The following is a 17,023-nucleotide window of genomic DNA, read 5'->3' as shown; positions in this document are numbered from 1 at the left end:
GCATTCCATTGACTCCCATTCATTTTGGCCCCACTTTGACAGTGAATAACTTTACATCTGAAGCGTTAAAAGATTCTATTGTGCATTGTTTATTTCCAAAGAAACACGACAATGTATAAAAGGCTCCATGATCTTGTATCTCACGTTATGGCTCCGTAGAAGACGTTTTTGTAAAAATAGGCTAACAATTGTGTCATAACCAAGCGACTTACTGTTGCAGAGTAGAGGAATCACCGTATTGTCAGGAGAAGCTCGCAGACAGTTTGGACTTACATTAGTTGTTTAGGTTTAATTACTAATGTTAACTAGCATGTTAGATAGCAGTAATTAGCCTGTGCATATGTTATCTCCTAACATATACCTATGCTCTCTGACTCTGCTGATTGGGAATGACTGAGATTTCTCTTGCACAGCTACCAGAAGTCTTACAACTTTCAAATAGGTTGCTCATGTCATCTACCTCTTCGAGCTCAGTTGGAGGCTGTGCAGTAACGCTCAATTCATCGGAAAAGAACTTCTAATATCCTTCACTGGTCTCCGTCTGGAACAACGGGACCTGTTGGTCCATTTCTTTAACCCTTGTCTTCCCGTCAACCATGAAAAAAATAAAAAAAAATTTCAGCACTGTTATCGCTTTTTCCGACATTCTTGACACTTTTTCAGTGTTGTGGGTACTTTTTGGATGTTTTTTCCAAAGTTATTTGATATTTCAGTGCTTATTTTGAAGACCAATTTTTTTTAATGGGTCAAATTTGACCCCAAGGACAACATGAGGGTCCTGGGGGTGTGATGACAACAGCACAGAGGGGACCCAGTTAGATTTTTTTTGTCGTGGGGCCCAAAATTTCTGCCTGCGCCCCTGCCAACAAACAAATTACATTATCATGGCAACAGAAGCAGGGTCCCACTATGTTGGTTCTGTATCCTGCATGTTAAGATCACACGCATTTCTAAGACGCAGTGAAACGTACCCTACGGCATCAAAGCGTAATGCGCGGCGAGGCAATCTTGCATCCAATCTAGAGACTGAGCTCCAGTAGCCTGTGTGGTCTCCGGAGGGGAGACACATGCCTCCTCGCGCAGCCTCTCTATCCATGGCGCATCTCCAGCTCTGAATCCACTTCGGCTCTGGACACACCGGCAGCAGCGCTCGATCCAAACACATACACACACACGCACACACGCACACACACACACACTCACACACACTTACACACACTTCGCTTTTTACAGGTGCAGCGCAGAGGACTAGACCGGCCGAAGAGATCGGATCGAGTGCGTTGATGGTAAGGTTTTTCTTTTTCTTCAGCTGTTTTTACGCATTTTACGCGCAGCAAGCAGCAGCCGAACTGTTACCTAACAAACAAGATATGCTGTAATCCGACAGAGAGTAGCATATCACGTTAATGAGAATAAGAAGATCAGTAAATGATATCTCCACACAGCGATTTAAAGTGTGTCTGCGTTACTCAAGAGTGAGTTTACTGAAGTCGGTTTTACTAGAATACTCCACATGGGCTCAGATGGGTAGTGATATTAATTTATGAATAATTATTTATAAAATAATTCTTTTTTTTTTGAAAGTGGTAACCTAATGTGCTCTAGATTGAGTTCATATTGGTATCAATTACTTAAAATGTGCATGTAATGTCAATGTTTCCAGATGCAAGTGGATGCTCTTCACAAATCTTACTGCTACTGAAACTTGAACTAGCCTACAGTAACGTTATGAGTTTAGAAGTTGCAGGTCACTGTAATCCATCTATTTTGTTCAGTATTACACTAAACTTAAAAGAAATGCAGTTTTGTTTAACACTTAAAAAAACACAGTTTTTTACTGTTTGTGCTGTTTGTGAATAAGAAGAAGCGTTGACATTTTGCTTCAATCTACCTCCCTCTGGGTGTAGTGTAGTGTCTTCACTCCGCATGTGTGTGTGCGTGTGTGTGTGTGTGTGTGTGTGTTTGTGTGTGTGTGTGCTGTAGGAATTCTGTAGGACTAGATTCATCTTCTCTCCCTATCACAGAAAGCTCCTCTGTAGCCCGGGGTCAGATGCAGCTCATCTGCACGCCACAGCAGCTCGGCTCTGCTCTCCGCCTGTGGCACTCTTAGTGTAGGGTGTGTGTGTGTGTGTGTGTGTGTGTGTGTGTGTGTGTGTGTGTGTGTGTGTGTGGTATTGGGGTGAGAGAGAAGGAGAAGGGGGGAAAGGGTGGATAGATGGAGGGAGAACAGAGCGAGACAGACAAACTGTAAGCTAGAAGCTCCTGCTGCTACTGTTGCTCAACTCTCTTTGTTCCTCTGGATTGATCACCAGGCTTTGCCAATACATCGCCTCACTCAGAGGATCTGTGAACACACCGAGGTGCCTTAATAGAAAAATCTTTGGCACCGTCACATCCCTCAATCAATCACACCCCAAATCCCTCAATCCCACCCTCATCACCTACTTCTAACCTCATTTGTTGCCTTTATTTTCCACAGAGACAACTGCCGTCCCTGCACCATGCACTCCAATGCCTTTGCAGCTGCTAGCTTTGTTATATCAGCCGCAGCAACGCCTGAATTTACAACTCAAACCTGCCAGAGGGGCGTGCACCGCACAGGGTGGAATCTTTGGTTGATTCTTTCCCCCTAGGCTTTTATCCCCTGTGAGCATAGTTATTGGTTGAGGGATACAAAAGCTGAGACTGTCTGAAGCTTGCAGTCCTCTTCCAGTTGTTGACAGAGTGTCTATTATTCCTGGTGTGAGTCCTGGTGGTGGGGGGGGGGGTTATAAGCCAGGGAGAAAGGAGGACTTGCAAATCAAATTGCTTCAATCCATTGAAGCATCTGTCCTCATTCTCCAGAGGGCGGCAGGGTGTGTAGCGAAGGAGGCTCCGAAGCCCTGATCACGACTGGAAAAGGAAAACAAAACCTGTCATTGAGGAATCAAATCATGTGCCTTGGTCAGCCTTGGTTTTTTCCAAATCCATTTGGAAAATCACATCTCCCTCTGCTCTTTCATGCCCAGTGGCGAAGAACTCGAAAACGTACAAAGGAAACTTCTCCACTCGTCTACGTGAAGACAGCTATATTCATCCGGTTATGTAGCTCTCTGCTGGGCTTAGAGGCTTAATTACCCAGAAGAGAGGAAAGCAAAAATGAAATGCAATTACGCAACTGTGTGCCGTCTTGAATAGTGGAGCTATTGTAGATAAGGACATTACTGCTTCCATTTCCCAGTAGAAGTCTGACCTTTTGAGTCATGTTTTTCTGCCGAACAAATCTGTGGATCTTTACTATGATAAAAGCGCTAAAAGGTGATGTCTGTTTGCTCTGCTCAGAGAGAGAGAGAGAGAGAAAGAGAGAGAGAGAGCAATCTCATTCTTTTTTAAAGAAATACACATGTGCTTTAAGGAATACTTTGGTATTTTGGTATACACTCTTAATTTCTTTTCCTGATAAAACAAAGCTACAACCAGTTAGCTTGGCTTAGCATAAAGAATGGAAACAGGGGGAAACAGCGAACCTGGCTCTCTCTGAAGGTAATATAATGTATCTCCCAGAACCTCCAAAGCTCACAAAGCTTAAAGTTTAAACACTTTTGTTTTTGTATGGTTAAAAAAAGAGATATATTTTATTTTAGTGAGTTTTAAAGGTACGCCTTTGGACCGAGCCAGGCTAGCTGTTTCAACAACCCCATTTTGGTTACTTGATAAGCTATCTAAGCTAACTGGCTGAAGTGATTTCAATCTTTTTTTAATGGTATATTTCCCCAAAAGTTAACGTGACATACTTTACCTTCTACTGTTTCAGTGCCCTTGAGCAAGAATCCTAACTGCTCCAGCAAAATCTTCTCATTGGCCATCAGTATAGGGCTGCAGGCGTAAAGGAGTGTGAGCTGTACATGTATGCGCCTGAGAGAAAGCACCAAAATGAAATCTCATTTTGTGTGTCTCTGTGTCCCCGGTGGCTTCAGCGTGAAGGATGTAGAGCCAGAGGGGGGGGGCCAGGATGGAGTGCTCCTGGAAGACGGTGCTGCTGCTGGTGTGTGCGTCTCTTGGGGTCCAGTACACGGCCATCCGGACCCTGAGGGACTCTCTGTCTGGGCCCTGTCAGGGAACCTACCGCTGCCAGACCAGACACCACAGAGGTACAGCCAGTCAAAACTGTCCCACATATTTGTCCTGCCTCACGACAGAAGAGCAAAATGTGTTTTTATAGATACATGTTTATATGTGGCCTATTGCAAAAATAACAAAAATAACTTTTACTAATACAAACTTGTGCAGCACCATGACATGACATACATAGAAACACACACAAAGTGTATTATTAGTACTATTTTCGCAGAAAGTCTCATGCAAAGAGTTGCATTACAGAAGGAGCCAGCATCAAAAATGTGACTGAGGAAAAGGAAAAGGAAAAAGGAAAGTGCATCATTAAATGAGGGAATTCCCAACAAGCGGAGAGGATAGAGGAATGAAATATGTGTAATTCATTTTACAATTATCCTCCAATTTATCTCCATTAATCCCCTCTCATAGCGCAGCTGTAGCTCGCCGGTGCTGAACTCCTGTGTACGACAGTAACATCCCCTTTGCAATCAAGTCCTCATCAGCAGTAATTACACGTTAGCTATTGGCGCTATATTTAGAGATCCGCCATTTCATAAACCCCCTCAGTAACCACCGGCAGACAAGCAACATATTCAGGCATGTTTACTCTCTAAATTATTCAAGCTTTATTGGCTTGGTTCAGTAGTTTACTTTCTTCTGAGCTGAAGTTATGATGAAAACCAACTAATTTTCACGTTTAGGAGCGGAAGCAACTGTTCTGAAGTAAGTGAAATTACTCCTCTTATACCAGAACTTGAATCTAGGTCAAACTGGTTAAACGGGTTATGTAATGTGTTATTTCACAGAAAACACAATACAATATCAGTATCACATAATATGAGTTGAACATGTGAACGACATGGCTTTGTTGTTTCTTGCCTCAAGACTCCAGATGGAGAGCCTTGTGTGATGACGGTTGGATGCCAGTTGAGTCGCCCCGGAAGCACATCCTGCTGTTTGCCACCACCCGCAGCGGCTCCTCCTTCACTGGGCAGCTCCTGAACCAGCACCCAGGGATCTTCTACGTGTTTGAACCTCTCTACCATGTCCAACAGGCCTTCACCAACTCCAGCAGCAGGCTGCGTCGCACCCTGGACCGCCGGGCCCTACTGGGAGCGTACAGGGACCTCCTCCTCAATCTGTACACCTGTGATCTTCACTTCATGGAGAACTACATCCGCCCGGAGCCCCAGGACCACGTCACAAGCTCCTACTTCCGCCGAAGCTCCAGCCACGCGCTCTGTTCCCCTCCCGTGTGCTCGGAGGGACGGGATATAGAGGCCTCTGATCTGCCTGATGAAACGTGGTGTCCTAAGAAGTGCAGGGCCCTAAACCTTACCCTAGCCTCCATGTCTTGTTTGTCAAGGGAACACGTAGCCATTAAGACTGTGCGGGTCCCTGAAGTGGGAGACCTGCGCACTTTGACAGAAGATCCACGCCTGGACCTGAAGATCATCCACCTGGTGAGAGACCCCAGAGCCATCCTCGCCTCACGCATTATGGCGTTTTCAGATCAATTCCGCGCTTGGAAAATATGGAACGCAACTGGGCGGCAGCCTCGTTACGTGGACCTGACGCAGATCACCAGCACCTGCAAGGACATGACTGCCTCTGCAGAAACAGGCCTGCAAAGACCGGCATGGCTGCGGGGACGCTACCTGCTGGTGCGGTATGAGGACCTGGCGCTCAACCCAAAGGACAAAGCCACTGAGATCTACAGGTTTGTGGGACTGGAGATGGAAGACAGGGTGCGGATGTGGATTGCAAAGAACACCAACAGTAACGTGGTGTCTCCGTCAGAGTGGAACTACAGGTACTCCACCACCAGAGACTCCAGGGCAACAGCAAAGAGCTGGAGGCTCCGTCTGGGCTTTGACATCGTGAGGACCGTGCAGATTCTGTGCAACGACACTCTGGCTCTGCTGGGATACAAGCAGGTTCACTCTGCAGCTGAACTCAGAAACTTGTCTCACAGTTTAGTGGAACACAGGACCTTTCAACCAGTCACGTGGTAGAAAAAACATAACTGTTATTTATTTACTTATTTATTTATTTATTTCAGTTGACTTTCCTCTCTGTCATGATGCTGATGACATGAATGTAATTTATCTTATTTCAATAATGCCTAAACTTATATCACTTTTTATGTTTTTTGTTAAAGATATTGAAAGTGCCAAATGTCAAGCGTGTGTGATGCTGGAAAAAAGTATTAAATCCAGAATTAAGTCCATAACAGTGCATAACATGTGTTGATTGAAAACTCTTCTTCAATCCGGATGTGATGAAGTTGTTTTTGTTTTTTTAGGATTCAATTTTCTCATAATTTCAACATTTAAACAGGGGGGGAAAGACAGTACCAGGTTACCATTTTAGAGTAAATCTGACCCTAAGGGACCGTTCAGTATTTATGGAATGGACCACTGGAGGAAAACGGGAGGGTCATGTCTTTTCTATTCTTTGTTGAGGGGAGGGTCATCCAACTTTTTCAGTTTAGGGGAGGGTCACCCAACTTTTGTATTGTGAAAACAGCAAAATTTCAAAGTGACTTGTTTGGTGCATATTTTTCCATGTAGCTCTGTCAGTACCCCCCCCCCCCCCCCCCATCACTAGCAGATGGGTCCCTCCCTGTTAAGTCAGCCAGACAATTTGAGCTGTAGCTTTGTAGAGAGAGTGTGATTTCCCAAACTGAATAAATCAAGCCCGCACATACAGTATAAAAAAAAAGTACAAAACTGCTTTGCTAGTTCCTTTGTGTTGTAACTAAGACATCTGTTAAAAAAATAATTCATCATTAGCATGATTGTCATACTGTTTAGTTCAAAAACATCAAAAACATGAACGTACAAAAACATAGTGGACCAGACACAAGCTTTTATTTTGAAAAGCCAAATCTCACGAGAGCACAAAGCCATGCCCCATACCCGAATCAAATATCCTTTTGGTCTCTGTGATTATTTTGGATTAATTGTGCAAACGACAACTTTTTCAGGTCGTTGGAGAGGGAAGGAGAGCATGCACGCTCCCAAATTGACGCTCATCTGAGAAATGGAGTTTTGGATAAAGTTCAGTTTGGGCAGCTTTACCTATGCTAAAATAAAGGAATCCTAGTGACAAGTCCATAGCAACCAGTTTACCTGTGGAATTTGTTACTACCCAGTGTGCTTTGCTGAATGGTCTCAATGTTTTATTGTTTTATTTCATGCGAATACTAGTTTACTAGAGGAGTAACTCAGCATTTGAGGTAATGCACGAAGTGCGCATTTAGCTTCCATGCTTATTGTGTTTCCACAACAATAGTAGTGAGTAAATCTACTGAAAAGGGCCCCATAATTAAAGATTATTTTTGGGTCTTTTCCCTTTGTTAAAGTGACAGTGGATAGACATGAAAGAGGGGGATGACACGCAGCAATGGTCCGCAGGTCGGACTCGAACCCGGGCCGCTTCAGGACTTAGCCAACATGGGGTGTACGCTCCCACTGGGTGTGCTAGAGGCCGCCCCCCAAAAAAAGGCCCCCATAATAGTGGAGTGTGATGTGTAAGATGAGAAGACAGAGGTTAGTCATGTATGTCATGTTTGTAAAAAAAACACTATCTGTACATCTTTGCCAAGTGCAAACCAGAACAGAACGCATCCATAAATTGTTGGGAAGGGTAATGCTTTTTTCCCCCAATCATATTGTTGGATCATAGAAAAATGTACTATTAGGAAAGAGAGGGTCAAGTCTTTTTTGACTTAAGACCCCAAAACTCCTCCGGTAGCCCCTTAAATAAAACACGAACAGTCTGTAAGTCAAACACACAGGAAGTGATGGGGATGTATTTGTCAAATAAATAAGTAAATTATAGGGCTTGACTTCTAAGTGTATCTAATGCATTTTGGAAAAAGATTCAAATGTCACGTTGTAGAAAGAATATCTTCTGCAGCGCACTGCATCCTATGTGAAGATGGCTCTCATAGAACCAAGTTTTTTTTTTTGTAAATACTGATTAACTGTTGCAATGTGTGCAAATGTTATGTGCTGGATGTGTTGTTTTGTCACTGTAACTATAATGTTATATTTTCTAGACTTTTTAAAATAAATTATTCATACGTAAGTATTTGCCATGCTGCTGAAATCTTGAAACCACATTTGTTTGATGTGTTTTCTGTAATTTTTTCAAATCTGACACAAAAGCGGATTCGAGTTGTAGTGCTGAACAGAGAACGGTACTTCTGTTGAAATCCCTCTGTATATGTCTTGTCTTTCTGCCAAATTTCAATAATTTTGACATGTTTTTTGACTCAAAAGAACACATGCTGCTCACGCTGTGTTTCATTTTGAGTTTGAACCTGAAAAGAACAACAACTTTGAACCCAAAAAGAACAAAAACCAAGATCATTCAGCTGTGCCAGCTGTCTGCAGTGGAGTATAGTTAGAGATGAGACAGCTGCAGGTTCTCTGCCAGTTCCACCATTTGAAATTGCTCTTTGTGTCTAAACAGAGAAAGGAAGCGTGCCATCTCCAGACACCAGGCCATTTATTTCCATGTAGAGCTGCTCTCTTGAGATAAATGCTGGAAGTAGTTTCTGAGGAGGAACTCATTGCATGAATTATGGAGGAATCACTGATTGACTGTGATTTTCCTCCTATGGCGGCTGCAATTGTACCCCTCTGGGAGCTACGGGCTTTAATGCTTTTGCTGTTAAAGAAAGCTTCTCTAGAGTGAAGGAAAGTATGCAATTTGAGTGGAACGGTCATGGTGCTCTGTGAGTAGTACTATTAAATCTGAGGTGAAATTGTCCCCTTAATAATGTATTTTTAGACACCCAGTCCTCCCCATACTTCCTGTAGCTTGCCCTATAGCTGCTGACACCAGGGATATCTCAGCACAGCCCAAAGAATTGATCTACACATCCAGCTGAGGAGAAACAGGATTTAAAATGCATGGGGAAAAGAATTGGCCGTCTTTCTTTGAACTTAATCTGCGAGGCTACACAAACTGGCCATAAAGCAAAGCTTTATGACACCCAGGGAGATGTGCTTCATCTGTTTTTCCATCTACACGCTGACACACAAAGCTGCAATTGGCCTGAGTCAGCCGTCAGCTAATTACCCATTTATTTGCACTCAATACCGCCAACCCCTTTCTGTCTCCTTAACTGGGATGACAAATTTAGGTCTTATCAATACGGGTAACAAATGTGAGATGCACGCTGGTATCGGGAAATGTAAAATAGCGCACTTTTAATCTACACCAGTGGTTCCTAACCTATATTGTTAAGTGTCTCCTGGTTGGCGATCACTTTTCTATGCTGTCCAGCTACATGACAGAGGTGCAGATGTGAGATGCAAGAGGAGCTCACACATTTCTATAAATTTGCAACTTGTTTTCAGATGTTAGTAGTCAGTTATTTTATGTCTTTCCTTTTATTTGTCAGTGTAAGCTCCTCTTGCATCAGGTCCTGTTGGGAGTTGAACCGTGGAAGCAGCTGGGCGTTGGTGAGGGATTTGCATGTGTGTGGATGACAGAAAGAAGATATTTTCTCTCTCTTTTTTTCACACCAGCATAATAAAGCACAATAGCATAATAAACTACAAATTCTGTGGAGGTGGAGTTGGTGTTTTGTTAGCAGGATGAGGAAGACGATCACCCTCAAGCTGAGAGGTTAAAGCTTGAGTGGGCAAGCACTGCTGTACTCTCATCTGCAGTGTGAACGAGGAAAAGAAGAGAGTTTTCCTGCAGGGAATTCCATTAATCACATTAATATAGCAATACATATAGTTTATTAGACACCACAGACACATGGTTTGTTCTCTCTATTTCCTTTTGCAACATGGTGCCCACAATTGAACAGCTGAGAAAGAGCACACTGTTTCCCGTGAATCAAACTCCATCTTGCTATTAAAATTCAAGACTGATTAATATCACAGCTTCATTGCTCACTTTACCGATTTCAGGCCACATGCATCAGGGAGAAGAGACGCAGTGAGAAGCAGCCTGCAACAGTGTTTTGACAAGCACCTTCTTGACCTTCCAGCACCGCTGGTGCGGTATGAGAATCCCCCCCTCTCCCTCTGCTCTGCCCTGATGCCTGTCTGTAATCAGCAGCCTTAACCATTCGCTGCTCATAATGAGATGTGGGAGCGAAGGAGGTCGTGAGACGTCCTTGGAGTTTGCTCCTCCAGCTGCAGGTGTGTCATCCAGGTTCATTATCCCATGGCCGATTATTTATGGTCTTCATCTGGACGGGCAGCCAGAAAGTCTGCAAATGATGAGCTCCCTCCCTGTCACGCTGACACATACTGTGACCGCGTGCTTTGATCAAAATCAATGTCATCCCGTGTGCACGTGAGCATACATAAACATGTCTGTGCCTATATGTTCATGCAGTATAATGGAGATATGGCTACGTTGGGGGACACCCAGCAGCCAACAGGACAGAGGACAATATCCGCCCTTCTGTGTGTGCTACACAAGTTGTCCCATTTGTAGAAGAAGAAAAAAAGCCTGGTGAGAGAAGAACACACAGCATATTGACAATCCAGTTAAAACAAGAAACCCATTCCTATTTTATGAGACTAACATTAAAGAAAGCTTCTCACAGCACACACGTGTCATTTATCTCAACCTCTTAAATGCTGAGGAAAATTTCCACAATCTTAGTGCGTGCAGTGTGTCATATCTGAATGTTTTGTATAAAAAATGAGAAAATGAGAAAATACAGTGAGTGCTCCTGACATTTAGAATCCCAGTGGCACTGGCACTACCAGTTTACATTTTTCACTCTCCTTACTGGGAGGCAGAGATGTCATTTCTGGAGAGATTAAGGACCATTTAAGACAGTACAAACCCACTTTGAGCCACAGTATCTTTATTACTGGAGCCACTCGGGCACTGAGCAGACATCAGCCACTGTCACACCCATAATTCAAATGCTATTATTTCCCCCCATGCACACAGTAGAAATACACACAAACACACACAAGCCCTCCACATGCACCCCTGCTATTCAGCGGTCATCTTTATCTCTCTGTCTCCACTCTCTCTCTCTTTTTGTAAGTATTGAATTTTTATTTTTATTTCACAAAGGATTCCTCGAGCATGTCTGTGATGTCTTTTGTAGTGAAAGTTGCATTTTTATGACATCTCTTCCCGGCATTGGTTTCCAGTGCTCGTTCACTCATAGACCATTTATTTTGTTTTCTACATTTTTCACTGATCTAAATAAGGGGCTTTCATAGCCAACATCAAAAGCTGCGTCTCGGTTACAACTCCTCAAGGTAAATGCGAGCGGCCCTCCGTCAAACTGCACCGTCAGCATTATCACACACACTGCAGATTCAAAAAACACCACCAGTGAATCTCAACAAGTATTTAATTTATAGCAAATAAGCTTCAACAACAGTATAACATTAAAAGCACCATATGCTTGTATTATTGGGGTCAGAGTCCTCTCTTAGCTGTCAGAAGGATCTATGGCTTCACATCTTTATAATAATGAAATGCTCAATTTATCTCATCCTTTATTACCCTATTGGGTGGAAAACACACTTCATTAGGTCATATGATAGTTTCACTGCTGTGATACTGCAAAGGGAAATTAGGCATTTTACAGTCTGAGGTAATAAGCATTAGACATTTTTTATGTTAAGAAGCCTCTATATCGGGGGGCTATTTTTAGCTTTTGTCATGATGCAAAATAAAGCACTCCTAGGAGGTCTGGCAAGAGAGAGAAAATGAGTAAGAACACAGCATCACACATGAGACACACATCTGCTCCACAGTGGGTAAATAACTCACTGATTTTCAAAGTCAGCCTGTTTCCAGTAAAGTCTTTGCAGTGGGAGAAATACTCAGTTCTGTTCAGGCCAGCTATTAACAATTAGAAACAGGGGGAGACTATTTTCCAAATTGGGCCCTGCACACACTCCAGCACCACCACCCATCCACCCACCATTAACTCAAGCACCAACCCTGCATGTGCATGTGTTGTATGTCCTGTGTTTTACAGTAAAGTGTTTTACATGTTATCTCTTGGGTCCTTTTTGTCCTTATGTCTTTCTATATCCATAAATAAATCATACCGAACAAAAAAGCCTGGCAATTATAAAAAATCAAGTATAATGTCTCTAACAACCATTTCCAAATGTAATGTTGATTTTTTTTTTTTTTTTAGAATATTTTTTGGGGCATTTTTCCCTTTATTAGATAGTGACAGTAGATAGACAGGAAAGGTGAGTGAAAGATGGGGGATGATACGCGCTATGACATATATATACATATATGTATATGCATTGTTTTAGTTGAAATTCATAAAACCTATATATTCACATTGATATACTATTTATTTGTAAAGACTTATCTGATACATGACGAGGACATTTTTTAAGGGGCCCCAAGCCCAAAATGTCAGGAAACATTTAATATTTAGCGTGGCAAGTTTTTTATAAAGATTTTAAATCTAAAAAGTAACTACACCTACAAAATATTAAATGTACAATATTGCTTTCTAGATTTGTAATGGAGTTAAATTATAAAGTAGCATAACATGGTAATAATGTAATACCTCAAAACTATACTTAGTACAGTACAGTAGATTCTACTACTGAATAATAGATAGATACTTTAAATAAGAAGACGTCATTGCTGGTTTCTCCAGGCCTCCTCAGGGTGCTCTCATACAGTAGATCAGTCTATTTACTGGCGTTCAATCACACACCCCTACACCCGGAGCCTGGCTCCTTTTGAAAGATTTTACCCTAAGGGGGGTTTCCGGAAGCTTTTGGAATACCAGTTCTAATCTTTATCAAGTGAGCAGCACTCAGATGTTTTCGATGTGGGTATTGGTCTGCTCCCCCCTCTCTCTCCCTTCCTCACATCCCTCCATTCTCCACCCACGTGCACACACCCACGTTTGCCATGTCTTTCTGCCTTTTATTCCCTGCTCCACTCTCAGTAGGTGTGAAAGCCCGTGGGATTTTTTGTGTTTTTTTTGTGGGTCTTTTTTCTCTTATGGAAGTCTTTTACACAAGGAGGACTAAAGCACAGTATGAGGCGTAGGCTGCAGTATCACAGAGACAGAAGAAGGAAGGTGTGATGACAACCCTGCAGGCTCAGAATCGGATCACGCGTCATGCTTCACAGCCTCGGCCCGTGAGTTGGGTTTGGCCTCGGTTTTTGCAACCTACTCATCCCAGCTTGCAGCAACTGAAGGTTTCGGGGCGAGTTTAAAACACAAAGACTCGTGCAGTCTCTCCTGGACTTTGTCTGGCTGATATACGTTGCATTGAACTGCCATCTCTCTCTGTTTTCATGTAGCCCCCCCCCCCCACACACACACACCACACACACACACGCACACACACACACACACACACACACACACACAGCTCCCACGGTCTACATAAAGGTATACCATCACTGTCAGCAGTTCCTCAATGAATTCCCAACTAGCTTTAATTTCCAGACTCATCCATAATTCACCAACAGAGGGCATCGAACAGAGCGGCATCTTGCTGGATTAAAGGACCAAGTACTGTATCTTTTCCTTTTGGTTTCATTTGAATAGATTTCATATTCATTGAAACGGCACATGAGACATCCAATTTCAATATGTTGAAATGCAAAAGGAACAGACAGGGAGGAGTACAGACGGTGGGGAGATGGACCTTGACTACAAACACATTAGCATGGATGGCTGTGAGATGAGGCTGCTTCAGATTTAAGATGACAACATGTCGTTTGCGAATACTGTCCAATTTTCAATATTTTGTAAGGGGCACTCTAGCGACTCAGCATTGCACCTCCAAAGAGTTGGGGGACTTGCAAGAGACGGATCATACAAAGAATGGCCCTTACTTTGGGTTTCTAGTAAGGATCAACTTTTTAAAATGCTGGACCCTTCGTCTACCTTACTGCAATTCAATAGCATCTTAGATCACACTTGTTAAATGTTGCAATCTTTTAAGTTCCATTCACCCATTTTACAACACAGGTTTTACATAAAATATTTGAAGTCTCAACTCATGATGTTGCTGGGGTTACTTTCTCAGATTTGACAAAGTAAAAGTATTATACAACTAATTTCCTAAGCTGAGATGTACTTTCTATGATAAGTGCAGTGGCCTTGCAACCTTGTCCCTGGTTTAGCTTAGTTTAGCACAAAGACTAAAAACAGCCAACCTGGTTCTGTCCAAAGATAACGAACCCCACTTAATCAACCCCACTAATCAACATGTTGTATTTAGTTGTGTATGTGTAAAAATGACCCGTTGTGGTGTTATGCAAAGGTTATGTATCAGACTGTTTTTCATAGTAACTTGCTGGAGTCCGAAAGGTTGCCTGTGTAGTTTTTACATTGCTGATCATTTTGGGTTAAACAAACAATATAAATACATACTGTACGACATTTAATCTAACTTTAAAGAGAGGCTATATCTGTTTCCCCCTGCCTCCAGTCTTCATGTTAAGATAAGCTATCCTCTTTCTGACTCCTGCCTTGTGTTTACCACACGTTATTGATAGCCAACTTTGCATCCTTCTCTCAGAAAGAAAGTAGCGGTAGTAGTATTTCTTTAAAATGACAGCAGGCTCTTAAGGGCTACAGCACGTTGGTCTAATGGTAAGGTCTTGATCACTGCATCTCCTGTTCTTCTCCTTCTTTCTCTCCCTTCTTTTGTTTCCAGTCACACAGCCTCGCTCCCATCAGTACCTCAGGGCTGACATGTCAGCCGATGCTAACAAATGACAAGCGTCCCCACTGCTAGCAAGTCCATCTGTCTATGTCAGAGTAATTGAATTTCATAAATATAATCAGAGGATCTGTTATGAAGGGACCTGTAGTGTAGTCTGCTCTCCTCTGCGTCATGGCTGCGTATTATTTCACACACAGACACTGTCTGCAGCCACATTAACAAGAGCAACACACACATGATTACATCAAAACACAGATAGACATTAGTCTGGTATCTGAGTGAGTAATGAACAGAGGATCTGCTGCACCATTTGTCATGAAATGAAATCTAATAGGAAGGGGAAGTTGCCAGTGGCATGCCGGCTTGATTGATCGGGTGATGGAAGGACAATTGATGCTCCACTCCGGCGTCATGATGATTTGCTCTGGATTAAAAAAGGAATTGTACTTAAAACTCCACTAGACAATTTGACACACTCAAGTGAATGAATATACTGCAAGGCAAGCTGCCACTATGGATCAAAACAAAAATGAAACGGAAAACTACTGCAGGTGGAAAATACTTGAAACTCCAAATCCCATTCACTATTAGTCAACTCAAGACCACAGTATTGACGCTGACCAGTGTGTGCAAATTCAGCGTTAACTGAAAGTTCTGCTGAAACAGATGCTTCACAAGAACCATATGTTCAATAGAAAGCATCTAATTAGCTTTTAAATGAGCCGAGCTTTGACCTGAGAAGCTCCCTCGGAGGAGTAGTTAATCCCCGTAGAAGCAGTTTGAGGAATTATTGATCCAAAGGCCCATCAAGCTTTGCTCAATGAGGATGCTATTGGCAGAAAGCACCCAGAGAGTTCTTCCACTCAATCTACAAACTCACTTCAGAGAATAAGTAGAAAAACAAGCTACAAACTCCACGTGAAGATGATCACAACAGAGGGTGAACTGGCAGGGCCTTGGGGAGTTCTCAAAGACGGCGATCTAATTAGTGGCAATGAAGACCTCAAAAAACTCCTTTGACGATGGTGCTCCCGACAGAGATTACCTCGCTCCCAAGCTGCAGAGATTAAAGCAACAAACCCAGATCCAAACTCTCCTAGATGCCACTGTAGGTAGGTTCTGTGAGGCCCAACATTGACTTCATTCAGAAATAAAGACTTAAGATGTGAGGATCCATCTGAAGTTTGCTCAATCTGATCCATCTGAAGCCACCAAGGCTTCAGTTCACACCCAAAAGGAAAGACAATCTCTCAAAGACCTAACATTTTTATTTTGAGCAATATTTTAGTTCAAAGATCAAACTAACAGGACAGATGATCACATGTTACTGGCTCCATTTGGAAAGCAAGCAAGGACAAACAACTGTGATGTCTGCCAAGCAGCAAAACCTGTCTGGAAGAGGACTGGAAGCAGCTGATTCACTCACTCATACAGCACATGTTCAAGTCCTGATAGATTTCATTACCACAACAATTGATAGTCTGTTGCATCTGCTGTGTTGTGGGACGCGCAGCCTGGGATGTGGAAAGACAACATATGGCAGATTTAATTAATGTGAACCATCTCGTTGTCTGCCTCCCTGCAGACAGTTTAGGTCTGGTAGACCCTGCAGACCTTCCAAGTCGTTGGGATTCACAGACATTTCCAGACCAATTCCCTCTGCCAGCCACACCTTACTGAATTATTAAGTGTGCTCTCGGCCCACATGAGCCTGGGTTTTAACTTCCAACTTGGGCTACCCTAACCCTTGCAAGAAAAATGTATACATTTTAATTGAAAGTTGCTGGTTTGATACGCTGTATATATTTCCTGACAACTCAAAATTTGATTTGTCTTTTTACATGATTCAGTCACTGCCATTCAGCCGAAGTGCGGATGCTTACTTTTCAAATCCCCCAGATCAATGAGCGCCTTCCGAGGCACTGTTTGTACTTTCTTTTTCTTTCGTTCTGCTTAGGAGAGTGCTCCTTTAATGGATTTGAACACTAAACTGATGAAGGAGCATTTATTGGCTTATCAGGACAAATCGCATTTTTGAGCAGGCTCTTAGAATCAGACCTCCTTCCTGTAATGGGATAAACAAAATGGCCTTATCTCAAATTGGAGAGTGTGTGAATCCACCGCTGCCAATGCAAAATATATATTCCAAAAGAGATACCAAGAAACATTGGCTCCTGCACACGGTTTTGCGAAAATGTCGTTAAAATGATCGAGCCCTGTGCCTACTGGCAGTGCTGGCAATTGGAAGTTAA

The 17,023-nt window shown here is 42.7% G+C and overlaps 1 protein-coding gene across 2 annotated transcripts; it reads left to right on the top strand.

Moving 5' to 3' along the window:
- Positions 1-942: 942 nt before the first annotated feature.
- Positions 943-8,300, top strand: si:ch73-62b13.1 (Carbohydrate sulfotransferase 1-like). 2 transcript variants are annotated; one of them, XM_032523871.1, is made up of 3 exons: positions 943-1,286; positions 3,957-4,130; positions 4,981-8,300. In XM_032523871.1, the coding sequence occupies exons 2-3, from the start codon at positions 3,992-3,994 to the stop codon at positions 6,108-6,110; spliced, it is 1,269 nt and encodes a 422-aa protein (XP_032379762.1). In that variant the 5' UTR covers positions 943-1,286; positions 3,957-3,991; the 3' UTR covers positions 6,111-8,300. The 2 variants fall into 2 exon arrangements, with proteins under 2 accessions (XP_032379762.1, XP_032379764.1); XM_032523873.1 differs by lacking the exon at positions 943-1,286 and adding an exon at positions 1,295-1,475.
- Positions 8,301-17,023: the final 8,723 nt, after the last annotated feature.

The sequence above is a fragment of the Etheostoma spectabile genome, chromosome 8 (assembly GCF_008692095.1).
Source record: "Etheostoma spectabile isolate EspeVRDwgs_2016 chromosome 8, UIUC_Espe_1.0, whole genome shotgun sequence".
In the NCBI taxonomy this organism is placed as follows: domain Eukaryota; kingdom Metazoa; phylum Chordata; class Actinopteri; order Perciformes; family Percidae; genus Etheostoma; species Etheostoma spectabile.
Note: the sequence above shows the minus strand (reverse complement) of the source record. Positions and strands in the feature narration are given on the sequence as shown.

Coding starts and splice junctions, on each gene's coding strand:
- si:ch73-62b13.1 (XM_032523871.1), top strand. CDS start 3,992: ATGGAGTGCTCCTGGAAGACGGTGCTGCTGCTGGTGTGTGCGTCTCTT. Junction 4,131..4,980: donor CCAGACCAGACACCACAGAG/GTACAGCCAGTC, acceptor TCTTGCCTCAAG/ACTCCAGATGGAGAGCCTTG.